The 15,164-nt window shown below is 36.5% G+C and overlaps 3 protein-coding genes and 1 pseudogene across 3 annotated transcripts; all 4 read left to right on the plus strand.

Moving 5' to 3' along the window:
- The first annotated feature begins 1,203 nt into the window (after positions 1–1,203).
- On the plus strand, positions 1,204–5,507 carry LOC107019845 (annotated as a pseudogene).
- A 6,022-nt stretch (positions 5,508–11,529) lies between these two features.
- Positions 11,530–12,012, plus strand: LOC107019875. The gene has a single exon (XM_015220242.1). The coding sequence runs from the start codon at positions 11,530–11,532 to the stop codon at positions 12,010–12,012; it is 483 nt and encodes a 160-aa protein (XP_015075728.1).
- Positions 12,013–12,316: 304 nt separating this feature from the next.
- Positions 12,317–12,907, plus strand: LOC107019886. The gene has a single exon (XM_015220250.1). The coding sequence runs from the start codon at positions 12,317–12,319 to the stop codon at positions 12,905–12,907; it is 591 nt and encodes a 196-aa protein (XP_015075736.1).
- Positions 12,908–13,012: 105 nt separating this feature from the next.
- Positions 13,013–14,093, plus strand: LOC114075084. Its single transcript, XM_027913334.1, has 3 exons — positions 13,013–13,147; positions 13,209–13,759; positions 13,802–14,093. The coding sequence occupies exons 1-3, from the start codon at positions 13,013–13,015 to the stop codon at positions 14,091–14,093; spliced, it is 978 nt and encodes a 325-aa protein (XP_027769135.1).
- The last annotated feature ends 1,071 nt before the right edge of the window (positions 14,094–15,164 follow it).

The following is a 15,164-nucleotide window of genomic DNA, read 5'->3' on the forward strand; positions in this document are numbered from 1 at the left end:
GGAAGGATAAAAAATATCTCCATTGTTAGCCAGACTTGAAAGGCAAACGTCTGCAATAAACAAGATAAGATCAAGTAATTAATACCTAAGTATTTTAATTTTAGACTTAAGAAAATTTAATATTAATTAATTTCTAAGTCCCCGACACCGGCCCCAAAAATTTGTTCCTCCCAATATACACTCAAGTGTACATGGTTGCAAGTAATATAGTTTCTTTTGAAACGAGTTATCATTCCCAAGAGACTTATGATCAACTTATATTTTAATTCCACAACTAAAGATAAAAGTAACTACTTAATAGGTTGATTGTCTTATGATTAACTAATACTAATATGGATTCGATTTAAAGTAAACAATATATTACAACTTTGATGTAATAAAATTAAAAGCATTTCAAGAGCTACAACATATAAAGAATTTCATGCATCATAAGATCGGCTTAAAACTAACTTCAGTTGTTAAATAACTAGTTTATAGGGTTGATAGTATGATCAGGGTTAACCACCTTTCATCACCTATCCCAGTTAGCTATCTAACTACATAGTTGAGCGGGGATGAATAAACTAACTGGCAATCAATTATATTCATCCTATTTTCTAACAAAGCAAGGTGTTTGCCATTTGGGCGTCCCTCCTGAACACTAATCGCCTTAAGTTAAGGGTTGACCGAGGTCTCTATATTCTATGGTGTACCTAACCTCTCCTATGGTCAATTCAACATTAGACACTAAATTTATTCCTACATGGCAAGTCAAGAAATAGTAAAACAAGAATATAAAATAAATTTGAATTGACAACTGAAGATTAATTAATTAAGCTTCAAATAATCAACAATGAATTTGTAATTGCAACCCCAGAACTAGCGCGTTTAGATACTCATGTTCATACTTATAGAAAAAATAATTTCATAAACAGATTCTTAAAATAGAAAGATTAAGATGATTACAAACTTGATTCTTGCCCTTGCACACTAAAAAAATGTCGAACCCTCACAATGGATGCCCTTGGATCCATTTATAGTACTAGATAATTTCAAAACAAATCCTATTCAAATTAAACTCCATGTTAATGTTTATTACTTGGAAAAGTTAGAGTTCGCTTGGGGCAGCGCACCTCTATCGCGCCTAGCACATTCTAGCACAGAGGTGTTTCTTGGCGCGGCGCGCCATCATCGCGCCTGAATAGTTTCTCATAGCCTAAAGCCATGGCGCGCCGCGCCTCAACAATGGATCTAAGAGTCAAGCCCTGGCGTGGCGAGCCTGCCAGTTCTCCTCGCCTTGGTGCTTCCACACTTGGTCATTTTTCACGTCCGTCTGTTTTTCTTTGCTCCAACTCCAATTTCATTGAGATTTCCTAAAATTACTAATCATCTGTGTAAGTTCTTAATCAACACAATAAACCACAAAATCAATCTAATAACTAAATATCTTCCTTTATCAACACTAAAATATGGGCAATTATCGACTGCTTAGGCATAAAAATATGCCTAAGATCAATATTCTTTAAACCTATATTACTAAGATATGGAAATATATTACAACTAATATAAAAAAAATTCAAAGAAGAAAATCGAGTCCACTAAATGTATAGTTTGGCCTTATTGTGTGACAATTGCATATTGTTCCTTATCGAAAAAGTCACAACCATTTGAAAATATTAAGTCATTACCCTTCATATACCTAATAATCTTACGGAAAAGTCACGATTTTCCATAAAAGTCACAACTCTTCAGAAAAATCAATTTTTCATAAAAATCACAACTCTTCATAAAAGTCATAAGTATTTGTAAAGGTTATAACTCTTTATTTTCCATTGGTTTAACTTTTCATATTCCATTTACATAACTTTTCATTTCCAAAATAACTCTTTAAACTCAACAGTCACAAATATTTCTTCCTTTTTATGTACAAAAATAATAGACTTGAATCTTTCCCTCTATATAGACCCCAAGTCTATCTTCTTCTCCCATAAATTTGTTTGTGACTGATTTAAGATTTTAGAACGAAAATAAAAAAGTCCCTTGTGCAACTTTAGAAAATGATACTATAGGGACACTTACATCACTATTAATCTACAGCACTGAGTATTATTTACAATTTTATTTCAATATTATAAGAATGTTTCATATAAGGCATACACCTACGGTCTTGACAAATCCTCATGAGTCAATTTTTAAGATATAAAATCACCTATTTCGATTTAACCAATGTTGAGCGCTCCATCATATTTTATGCCCTCTAAATCTCATGCAATGTTATGTGTTGGAATTAGATAATTTTTCTCCAATGGCTTTTTTCAGGCGATCGTTCAAATTATTTCTTTTAATAACCTAGTGGAATAGACTTATCTATAAAAAAATATCATCCAAGTACTTTAAAGGGGGAAAACATTTAAGGGTGACCTTTAAAAAGATTAGACGTGCAAACTATTGCTCTTTATTAGATCCTTCTACTAAACTAGCTACCTTTTGAGATTGTTTAAACATCTCTCAAGATTAGGTCCATTTTCATACAATAATATGTGTATAGTGGTAATCCAACAATGTATGAGCCGCATTGTAGAATAATGGGGAACAAATGTGACTAAACATTCAATGGTAATGATTCATTAAGTTATTTTGCTAATGGTAAGAACTTGTGTTGGTTTTTGGAGTCAAAACTAGAAGAAAAAATTAAAAGGATGCACAATGATATTTGAAATACAATTGTAGATGTCATTATTTTTTTGTTGACACTGGATCAGCCATCTTGTGCAGATGCTCTTTCTGCTACTAATCAAGTTGAGCCAATCAGTGTAGTTTCAGCTACACCTTTTTTCTTTTATAAGTGTTTATACAATATATTTTTTATTTTAATTGTAAAGTATATGCTCAGTAAAATAAGTAGTCTGAAGTCATGGTTCTTGCTACATGATAGACTCAAATTACACCTCTCTTAAGAAGTATAAGTGGTCGTTATCAAATAAAAAATCTAATTGTTGTTAGGATCGATCCCGCAAGAAATATGGTCTAGACTTAGGCTACTTTACTGTTGTTTATGCTATTAGTCACGATTACTTCCGTAAAAGGTGGGGGGTGGTAATTGAAGTAATATTTGATTGCTTTGTAGTTTAAGTAAACAAAATTTGTAGTTTATAATATCATGAGATGTAAACTAGGACATATGTGATCCGCAAAAGTTCATAATGTAATAACCCTAATAATGCTTACTCTTTCCTAGTGTTAACATGCAAGGTCTGTAAGTAAGGTATCTCAAAAGTTATTGGTCGTTCACGTAGGGAATTTCATGACACAATTTTGTCGGTCTATAGACGTATGCTTTACTAACCCTTACTATATGGGTCAAGCTATTAGATAGAGGATTATCACACTGAAGTGCTTTTATTCCTTTTCTCATTCATTACTTCCTCGGTCGGGAAAGTAGGAATGAGGGAAGTTCTTATGTTGCACACCATTAAAAAGCAGTGAAAACGAGAGGATAAACAATACATGCATAAACAATATTTTAAAAGTATTTTATTATTAGTTTTACGATATTAATTATTCATGGTTCCCATAACCCTAGTTGTGGATTTAGTTGTTCATCCCTGAGTTATAACAATTAATAATAGAGTTGATAATACAAATCATGAACTTACAAGTAGGATAAATGAAATCTGGAATCTTTAACTGAAGAACAAATGCAATTATCATAAACCAAACATTAAAATTAAATGTTAAAAGTTTTCGCAAAATAATACTCAAAGCCATAAACAAAGTTTCAAAGAATGTCTAACAAACCATAAATGAAAATTAAAACAAATATTTATAGAAAATAAATTGTAAATAAAGTAACATAAGGAAGTATAATGAAAGCCCTTTTTAGCAGTGTCGTCTACGATTGGTCACCTATGACTTTTTCACACATATGATAGCTCGTAGGTGCCATCATCACTCAGCAGTTGGTCAAATTTTCATTGGATGCAAATGACGGTCATGAACTAAGGCCGGTAGGTCCAGGCATGGTCCATCCTGTACGATCATTGTTCTTTGAGTGGAACACCTTTTATCTAAAGTGAGCGACAAACCATTATCAACGGTCAATCATCCTACTCATGGTTAGTAGCCTCCGTGGTTCCTCACTTAGTAAATTTTCTCAAAACGTTCATCCACACCTTCCACCTACGGCTCTTCTAAAGAATGGCGGCTTTTAGGTTTGCACATCTTTTGCCAACTTACAGCTGTTTCAAGTAGTTTCAACATCACTGTTCCAAAACCATTTTCTTGCAAAATTAGACCAAAACACCATAAAATCTAATAAAAAGAAAAGTAAAACTAATGCAGAGCTACATGTTTAATGCATCAAAAGTATCATAAACTCGTAGTACATCAGTACACGTTAGATTCATTAAATATAACTTTCTTTTTTCTTTTGTTTGGTTTTGCATTTCAAAATTTCATGAATATCTATTCACCTCAGTTATTACTAGGCCACATTCTTGAGTATAACGTAAATTATAGTTAATGGAAGAAATCATGTAACTTAATTAGTCAAATTTGACATTTTCTGATTAATTCTTATTAATTTTATTCTTTTTGCAGTCTATCCTAATGTGATGAATTTTGTGAGGTCGGGACTGCATAAATGAGCAGGAGATGCAAGAAATTTTAAGAAAGATGGACCATATACGGAGTTCATTACATCTCCAAGTAATCCAGATGGGATTATTAGAGAGACTGTAGTTATTTGAGATCAAGGAAAACTAATTTAGAATTTAGCAATTATTGGCAACAATACACTACTATTACTTCACTTGCCAACCATGATGTTATGCTCTTCACTATCTTCAAATGCATTGGTCATGCTTGTTCAAGAATTGGCTAAAATTTTCAAACATTAATTACATCAGAATCACAGAAATAAAATATTTTTCAAATTTAACCGAAAATATATTTATGAGGTTTTATTTATCAAGCACATCATCTACTATTTTTAGCGACTTATACACTAACACAACTGCTGGTGACTAATTCTACACCTCAGACCTATACTTTATATAGAGAAAATATTATCATTGTTCGTACGCTCCCCTTTTGATATGAACTTTTAGAAGTCTACAAAGTTCAATTTCTCACTGATTATAACTTTATCTGGACGTAGTTGGGAACCAGTTAAGGACAATGAGTTGGCAAAGAAGATGAGAAAGTTCATGGAGATTAGTAGAATTGGCGTATCAAAAGAAGCTCAACTTAGAGCTGCTACAGTTCTTCCAGTGATCTATGATACTGTTTGGATTATATATTGGAGAATTTCTTTGTATAGTTAGTCTCTTAGTTCTTACATGTGGATTAGGTTAAGCCAAGTTTCTATGGCCAGTAACCTTTTTGTGCTCTAGAAATATTCCATTTAGTACTGCCTCTTCAAGAAAGACTTTTTTTTTGGATGTGTTTTAACAGTAGCATATTTTGTTGAATGGATAGAACATAATTGGTTAATGCCAAAAAGAGTTTCCAGAAAAGAAAAGGGATAATAGTAACATTTGCTTCTTGTAATTTAACTAATTAAAGATTAGATGTAATTGATAAGATATTATATGAATCAAAATTAAAATTCAACTAATTATAATATGACAGGAAAATGAAACAAAAAACTATTGGTGTCACAAAATTTTCAAACACTCACCTAATTGGAGGACATTAAATGTGCAATAGAGAATATTATGAAAGCAAACCTAAGTTTCTTTAGTGGGGAAGATTAGTATAGCTGTTAGATATTTGTTTTACAGTATTTGTTTGATTTAGTCAAATAAAAGTTGTTTAAATGGAGTCAATATGTATCCTGATCTTTAGCTATAAGTTACAGCTTTTAGTGGTCTGTTAACATGATATTTGTTAGCCTATTTTTTAGCTATTTCAGTTTGTGTACAGCTCTATAAGAGAGCCTTTATGTTGATCAATAAAGTGTGAGAAATTTTCAATTCCCTTTCTTGCTTTCTTTCACTGATATACACAATTATTTTCATCAGTGGTACCAGAGCTAGAATTACATAAATAGCAGCAGCTAGCATTCAATGACTTCCTCAGACAACTTCGTACAACCAGCTATTCCGCGCTTCGATGGTCACTATGATCGTTGGAGCATGCTCATGGAGAACTTCTTGAGGTCCAAGGAGTATTGGAATGTTGTTGAATCTGGAGTAGCAGAACCAGCAACAGGAGCTACGGAAGCTCAGAAAACAGAATTTGAAGTCTTAAAATTGAAAGATCTTAAGGCGAAAAATTATCTGTTTCAAGCTATCGATCGTTCCATTTTGGAGACTATTCTTTGAAAAGAAACCTCCAAGAAAATTTGGGACTCCATGAAGAAGAAGTATCAAGGCAGTGTGAAGGCAAAAAGGGTACAACTCCAAGGACTCCGAACTGAATTTGAGACTTTGCGTATGAAGTCAGGAGAGGCAGTTGCAGATTTCTTTTCAAGAACTATCACAATTGCAAGCAAGATGAGAATCCATGGAGAGCAAATGCAGGATGTCACCATTGTTGAGAAAATCCTTCGATCAATGACACCGACATGTAATTTTGTTGTCTGCTCTATCGAAGAATCGAAGGATATTGATGAACTCTCAGTTGATGAATTGCAAAGTTCTTTGTTAGTTCATGAGCAGAAAATCATCCAGCAGGACAAAGAAGAGCACGCGCTGAAAGCAACCACAGATAATCCTTCTAAAAAACGTGGAGGTCGAGGCAGAGGCCGAGGTCGGAGTAGGGGGAGAGGAAGATACAGTCGAGGTAATCAACAGTACCATCAGCAGAATGATGAGGGGAGAGGAAGTTACAGTCGAGGTAATCAACAGTACCATCAGCAGAATGATGATCAGTTTCAACATAGAGGAAGGGGACATGGAGGACATGACTCAACAACTCAGAAACCAAAGTCAGTAGACAAAACAAATATTGAGTGCTATCGCTGCCATAGGTATGGTCATTACCAATCAGAATGTCAAACAAATTTAAATAGACAGAGTGCAGAAGTATCTAACTTTGAAGAGAAGGTAGAAGAAGTTTCTCTCTTGATGGTGTGTTATGCCAGTGAAGAAACTCGACAAAATCTGTGGTATTTGGAAACCGGGTGTAGCAACCACATGTGCGGAGACAAGAAGGCATTTTCTGAATTGGATGAAAGCTTCCGCAATACCGTCAAGTTCGGTGATAACTCTATTGTATCTATCATGGGAAAAGGCAATGTAACTTTACATGACAAAGATAACTCTTTTCACACAATTTCTAATGTGTTTTATGTTCCAGATTAAAAGACCAATTTACTTAGTATTGGTCAACTACAAGAAAAGGGTTATGAGATATCCATTAAAAATGGATTATGTCGAATTGAAGATTCAAGGCTGGGTTTGATTGCTCAAGTTAGCATGACAACAAATCGTATGTTTCCACTTCAGTTGCAGAGTTCGAGATCTTCCTGCTTCTCGGCCAACGTAACAGATACATCGTTGTTATGGCAATATGTTATGGCCACTTGAGCTTTGGTGGCTTAAGCACTTTGCAACGAAAGAATATGGTCAGTGGCCTCCCTCAAATTGCAGCTCCTTCTCAAGTATGTGAGGAATGTGCAGTTGGCAAGTAGCAACGTAATCAATTTCCTAAGGGAAAATCATGGAGAGCCAAAAATGTGTTGGAGCTGGTGCATTCTGATCTTTGCGGCCCAATTAATCCATCTTCAAATGGAGGTAAAAGATACATAATTACCTTCATTGAAAATTTTAGTCGGAAGACATGGGTCTATTTTTTGCAGGCCAAATCTGATGCGTTTGAAGCTTTCAAAAGCTTCAAAATTATGGTGGAGAAAGAAGCAGGAAGCAAAATCAAAGTACTTCGCACAGATCGAGGCGGGGAATACAATTCACAAGAATTTGCAAATTTTTGTGAAAGCAATGGCATTAAAAGGCAACTGACAGCAGCCTATACGCCCCAACAAAATGGTGTCTGTGAGCGCGAAAATCGTACTATAATGAATATGGTGCGCAGTCTCTTGAAAAGAAGCAGTGTTCCAAAAGCTTTCTGGCCTGAAGCTGTTAACTAGAGCATTCATATTTTGAATAGAAGTCCTACATTATCTGTTCAAAATATGACACCGGAGGAAGCTTGGAACGGTCGAAAGCCTAATGTTGATCATTTAAGAATTTTCGGGTGCATTTATTATGCATGTATTCCAGATCAAACAAGAACGAAGCTTGATGAAAAAGGTGAGAAATGCATTTTCCTTGCTGTTAGTGATTGTTCTAAAGCTTACAAACTATATAATCCTATCACCAAGAAAAATGTGATTAATCGAGACGTAATATTCGACGAAGAAAATTTCTGGACATGGAGTGAATCTGGTTCCCAACGACAAATTCCAGCAGACTTTGATGGGCAAGATGAAGCTGAAAATCAACATAATATTGTGGTAGTGCAGCAACCAATCACTGCTCAAGATGAACAAGTAGTGACTCAAGTCTCAGCGGCAGTTGCAAGAGAACCAAGAAGCAGAAAAAGACCAACATGGATGGATGATTATGAAGTAACGGGAATTGGTCAATCTGAGGATCCAGCTGTTCATTTTGCTCTTTTTGCAGATTGTGATCCTGTAACCTTTGAAGAAGTAGTAAAGCAATCAAAATGGAGAAAATCTATGGATGAAGAGCTTGTAGCTATTGAAAGAAATAACACATGGAAGCTGACTGAGCTTCCGAAAGGTCAGAAAACAATCGATGTGAAGTGGATTTTTAAGACCAAGTTGAAAGAAAATGGTGAGGTGGACAAGTATAAAGCTCGCTTGGTGGCAAAAGGTTACGAGCAAGAATTCGGTGTAGATTATGAAGAATTGTTCGCTCAAGTAGAAAGACATGATACAATCAGATTATTGATTGCATTGGCAGCACAAAATTCGTTGCCCATTTTCCAGTTGGATGTCAACTCGGCTTTCTTGCACGGAGAGTTGAAAGAACAGGTATTTGTCGAACAACGTCCTGGTTATGTTAAAGTGGGAGATGAATTCAAAGTGTATCAGCTAAAAACGGCTTTATACTGACTTAAACAAGCCCCACGAGCTTGGTATAGTCGCATTGAAGCCTATTTTTTGAAGGAAGGTTTTTCTAAATGCCCATATGAGCATACTCTATTTTTTAAAGTTGAAGGAGGAAAGATGCTTGTTGTGTCCTTATATGTAGACGAANCTTAAACAAGCCCCACGAGCTTGGTATAGTCGCATTGAAGCCTATTTTTTGAAGGAAGGTTTTTTTAAATGCCCATATGAGCATACTCTATTTGTTAAAGTTGAAGGGGGAAAGATGCTTGTTGTGTCCTTATATGTAGACGACTTGATTTATACTGGAAATGATGCTGCTATGTTTGAAAAATTGAAGCAATCCATGATGTTTGAATTTGATATGTCTGATCTTGGAATGATGCACTATTTTCTTGGCATTGAAGTGGTGCAATCTGCTGGTGGTATTTTTCTAACTCAAAAAAGGTATGCTCGAGAAATCCTTGACAGGTTTGGAATGAAGAACTGTAATCTTGCCGAAACTCCAACTGAAGCTGGTCTTCAACTTGTCAAATATCTAGAAGAAGGGAGGAAAGTGGACAGCAGAGTGTTCAAACAAATTGTGGGAAGTCTGATGTATTGACTACTACTAGACCTGACATAATGTATTCTGTCACNAGAAGGTATGCTCGAGAAATCCTTGACAGGTTTGGAATGAAGAACTGTAATCTTGCCGAAACTCAAACTGAAGCTGGTCTTCAACTTGTGAAATATCCAGAAGAAGGGAGGAAAGTGGACAGCAGAGTGTTCAAACAAATTGTGGGAAGTCTGATGTATTTGACAACTACTAGACCTGACATAATGTATTCTGTCAGCGTTGTTAGTAGGTATATGGAATGCCCTCAGGAGATTCATCTTGCAGCTGCCAAACGAATTCTCTGTTACGTGCAGGGAACAATTGATTGCGGAGTGTTTTACAACNCCTTGTTAGTAGGTATATGGAATGCCCTCAGGAGATTCATCTTGCAGCTGCCAAACGAATTCTCTGTTACGTGCAGGGAACAATTGATTGCAGAGTGTTTTACAAGAGAGGAATCAAATCAGATTTTTTGGGTTTTACTGATAGTGATTATGCCCTAGACAAAGATGACAGAAAAAGTACTTCGGGATATGTGTTCATGTTGGGTTCTGGAGCTGTTGCTTGGTCTTCTAAAAAGANAGTGATTATGCCCGAGACAAAGATGACAGAAAAAGTACTTCGGGATATGTGTTCATGTTGGGTTTTGGAGTTGTTGCTTGGTCTTCTAACAAGCAATCTATTGTCACTTTATCAACCACTGAGGCGGAATTTGTAGCTGCTACAGCTTGTGCCTGTCAAGCTATATGGTTCAGAAGGATACTTGAGGAGCTACAGTTCTNTATATGGTTCAGAAGGATACTTGAGGAGCTGCAGTTCAAGCAAAGAGGACCAACTGCAATTTATCGTGACAACACATCAACGATCAAACTCTCCAAAAATCCAGTGTTTCATGGCAGGAGAAAACACATAGATGTTAGGTTTCATTTCTTAAGGGATCTCACAAAAGATGAAGTCATTGAAGTTCTCTACTGTAAGAGTGCGAATCAAATTGTTGATATAATGACAAAGCCTTTGAAATTATGCACATTANAGTGAGAATCAAATTGCTGATATAATGACAAAGCCTTTGAAATTATGCACATTCCAGAAACTCAAGAATTTGCTTGGTGTTTGTAACTATTTTCAATTAAACTGAAAGCATTCAGTTTAAGGGAGTGATTGTTAGATATTTGTTTTACAGTATTTGTTTGATTTTAGTCAAATAAAAGTAGTTTAAATGGAGTCAATATGTATCTNAACTATTTCAATTAAACTGAAAGCATTCAGTTTAAGGGAGTGATTGTTAGATATTTGTTTTACATTATTTGTTTGATTTAGTCAAATAAAAGTAGTTTAAATGGAGTCAATATGTATCTTGATCTTTAGCTAGAAGTTACAGCTTTTAGTGGTCTGTTAACATGATATTTATTAGCCTATTTTTTAGCTATTTAAGTTTGTGTACAGCTCTATAAGAGAGCCTTTATGTTGATCAATAAGTGTGAGAAAATTTCAATTCCCTTTCTTGCTTTCTTTCACTGATATACACAATTATTTTCATCAGTGGTACCAGAGCTAGAATTACATAAATAGCAGCAGCTAGCATTCAATGACTTCCTCAGACAACTTCGTACAACCAGCTATTCCGCTCTTCGATGGTCACTATGATCATTGGAGCATGCTCATGGAAACTTTCTTGAGGTCCAAGGAGTATTGGAATGTTGTTGAATCTGGAGTAGCAGAACCAGCAACAAGAGCTCCAGAAGCTCAGAAAACAGAATTTGAAGTCTTAAAATTGAAAGATCTTAAGGCTAAAAATTATCTGTTTCAAGCTATCGATCGTTCCATTTTGGAGACTATTCTTTGCAAAGAAACCTCCAAGAAAATTTGGGCCTCCATGAAGAAGAAGTATCAAGGCAATGTGAAGGCAAAAAGGGTACAACTCCAAGGACTCCGAACTGAATTTGAGACTTTCCGTATGAAGTCAGGAGAGGCAGTTGCAGATTTCTTTTCAAGAACTATGGCAATTGCAAGCAAGATGAGAATCCATGGAGAGCAAATGCAGGATGTCACCATTGTTGAGAAAATCCTTCGATCAATGACACCGAAATTTAATTTTGTTGTCTGCTCTATCGAAGAATCGAAGGATATTGATGAACTCTCCATTGATGAATTGCAAAGTTCTTTGTTAGTTCATGAGCAGAAAATCATCCAGCAGGACAAAGAAGAGCACGCGCTGAAAGCAACCACAGATAATCCTTCTAGAACAAGTGGAGGTCGAGGCAGAGGCCGAGGTCGGAGTAGGGGGAGAGGAAGCTACAGTCGAGGTAATCAACAGTACCATCAGTTGAATGATGATCAGTTTCAACATNATAAATAGCAGCAGCTAGCATTCAATGACTTCCTCAGACAACTTCGTACAACCAGCTATTCCGCTCTTCGATGGTCACTATGATCATTGGAGCATGCTCATGGAAACTTTCTTGAGGTCCAAGGAGTATTGGAATGTTGTTGAATCTGGAGTAGCAGAACCAGCAACAAGAGCTCCAGAAGCTCAGAAAACAGAATTTGAAGTCTTAAAATTGAAAGATCTTAAGGCTAAAAATTATCTGTTTCAAGCTATCGATCGTTCCATTTTGGAGACTATTCTTTGCAAAGAAACCTCCAAGAAAATTTGGGCCTCCATGAAGAAGAAGTATCAAGGCAATGTGAAGGCAAAAAGGGTACAACTCCAAGGACTCCGAACTGAATTTGAGACTTTCCGTATGAAGTCAGGAGAGGCAGTTGCAGATTTCTTTTCAAGAACTATGGCAATTGCAAGCAAGATGAGAATCCATGGAGAGCAAATGCAGGATGTCACCATTGTTGAGAAAATCCTTCGATCAATGACACCGAAATTTAATTTTGTTGTCTGCTCTATCGAAGAATCGAAGGATATTGATGAACTCTCCATTGATGAATTGCAAAGTTCTTTGTTAGTTCATGAGCAGAAAATCATCCAGCAGGACAAAGAAGAGCACGCGCTGAAAGCAACCACAGATAATCCTTCTAGAACAAGTGGAGGTCGAGGCAGAGGCCGAGGTCGGAGTAGGGGGAGAGGAAGCTACAGTCGAGGTAATCAACAGTACCATCAGTTGAATGATGATCAGTTTCAACATAGAGGAAGGGGACGTGGAGGACATGACTCAACAACTCAGAAACCAAAGTCAGTAGACAAAACAAATGTTGAGTGCTATCGCTGCCATAGGTATGGTCATTACAAATCAGAATGTTGAACAAATTTAAATAGACAGAGTGCAGAAGTATCTAACTTTGCAGAAAAGGAAGAAGAAGTTTCTTTCTTGATGGTGTGTTATGCAAGTGCAGAAACTCGACAAAATATGTGGCATTTGGACACCGGGCATAGCAACCACATGTGCGGAGACAAGAAGACATTTTCTGAATTGGATGAAAGCTTCCGCAATACCGTCAAGTTCGGTGATGACTCTGTTGTATCTGTCATGGGAAAAGGCAATGTCAATTTACATGACAAAGATAACTCTTTTCACACAATTTCTAATGTGTTTTATGTTCCAGNATCAAGGCAATGTGAAGGCAAAAAGGGTACAACTCCAAGGACTCCGAACTGAATTTGAGACTTTCCGTATGAAGTCAGGAGAGGCAGTTGCAGATTTCTTTTCAAGAACTATGGCAATTGCAAGCAAGATGAGAATCCATGGAGAGCAAATGCAGGATGTCACCATTGTTGAGAAAATCCTTCGATCAATGACACCGAAATTTAATTTTGTTGTCTGCTCTATCGAAGAATCGAAGGATATTGATGAACTCTCCATTGATGAATTGCAAAGTTCTTTGTTAGTTCATGAGCAGAAAATCATCCAGCAGGACAAAGAAGAGCACGCGCTGAAAGCAACCACAGATAATCCTTCTAGAACAAGTGGAGGTCGAGGCAGAGGCCGAGGTCGGAGTAGGGGGAGAGGAAGCTACAGTCGAGGTAATCAACAGTACCATCAGTTGAATGATGATCAGTTTCAACATAGAGGAAGGGGACGTGGAGGACATGACTCAACAACTCAGAAACCAAAGTCAGTAGACAAAACAAATGTTGAGTGCTATCGCTGCCATAGGTATGGTCATTACAAATCAGAATGTTGAACAAATTTAAATAGACAGAGTGCAGAAGTATCTAACTTTGCAGAAAAGGAAGAAGAAGTTTCTTTCTTGATGGTGTGTTATGCAAGTGCAGAAACTCGACAAAATATGTGGCATTTGGACACCGGGCATAGCAACCACATGTGCGGAGACAAGAAGACATTTTCTGAATTGGATGAAAGCTTCCGCAATACCGTCAAGTTCGGTGATGACTCTGTTGTATCTGTCATGGGAAAAGGCAATGTCAATTTACATGACAAAGATAACTCTTTTCACACAATTTCTAATGTGTTTTATGTTCCAGTTTAAAGACCAATTTACTTAGTATTGGTCAACTACAAGAAAAGGGTTATGAGATATCCATTAAAAATGGATTATGTCGAATTGAAGATTCAAGGCTGGGTTTGATTGCTCAAGTTAGCATGACAACAAATCGTATGTTTCCACTTCAGTTGCAGAGTTTGAGATCTTCCTGCTTCTCGACCAACGAAACAGATACATCGTGGTTATGGAATTTTCGTTATGGCCACTTGAGCTTTGGTGGCTTAAGCGCTTTGCAACGAAAGAATATGGTCAGTGGCCTCCCTCAAATTGCAGCTCCTTCTCAAGTATGTGAGGAATGTGCAGTTGGCAAGCAGCAACGTAATCAATTTCCTAAGGGAAAATCATGGAGAGCCAAAAATGTGTTGGAGCTGGTGCATTCTGATCTTTGCGGCCCAATTAATCCATCTTCAAATGGAGGTAAAAGATACATAATTACCTTCATTGATGATTTTAGTCGGAAGACATGGGTCAATTTTTTGCAGGCCAAATCTGATGCATTTGAAGCTTTCAAAAGCTTCAAAATTATGGTGGAGAAAGAAGCAGGAAGCCAAATCAAAGTACTTCGCACAGATCGAGGCGGGGAATACAATTCACAAGAATTTGCAAATTTTTGTGAAAGCAATGGCATTAAAAGGCAACTGACAGCAGCCTATACGCCCCAACAAAATGGTGTCTGTGAGCGCGAAAATCGTACTATAATGAATATGGTGCGCAGTCTCTTGACAAGAAGCAGTGTTCCAAAAGCTTTCTGTCCTGAAGCTGTTAACTGGAGCATTCATATTTTGAATAGAAGTCCTACATTATATGTTCAAAATATGACACCGGAGGAAGCTTGGAACGGTCGAAAGCCTAATGTTGATCATTTAAGAATTTTCAGGTGCATTTGTTATGCCCGTATTCCAGATCAAACAAGAACGAAGCTTGATGAAAAAGGTGAGAAATGCATTTTCCTTGGTGTTAGTGATTGTTCTAAAGCTTACAAACTATATAATCCTATCACCAAGAAATTGTGATTAATCGAGACGTAATATTCGACGAAGAAAATTTCTGGACATG

Source organism: Solanum pennellii, chromosome 1 (assembly GCF_001406875.1).
Source record: "Solanum pennellii chromosome 1, SPENNV200".
Lineage (NCBI taxonomy): Eukaryota > Viridiplantae > Streptophyta > Magnoliopsida > Solanales > Solanaceae > Solanum > Solanum pennellii.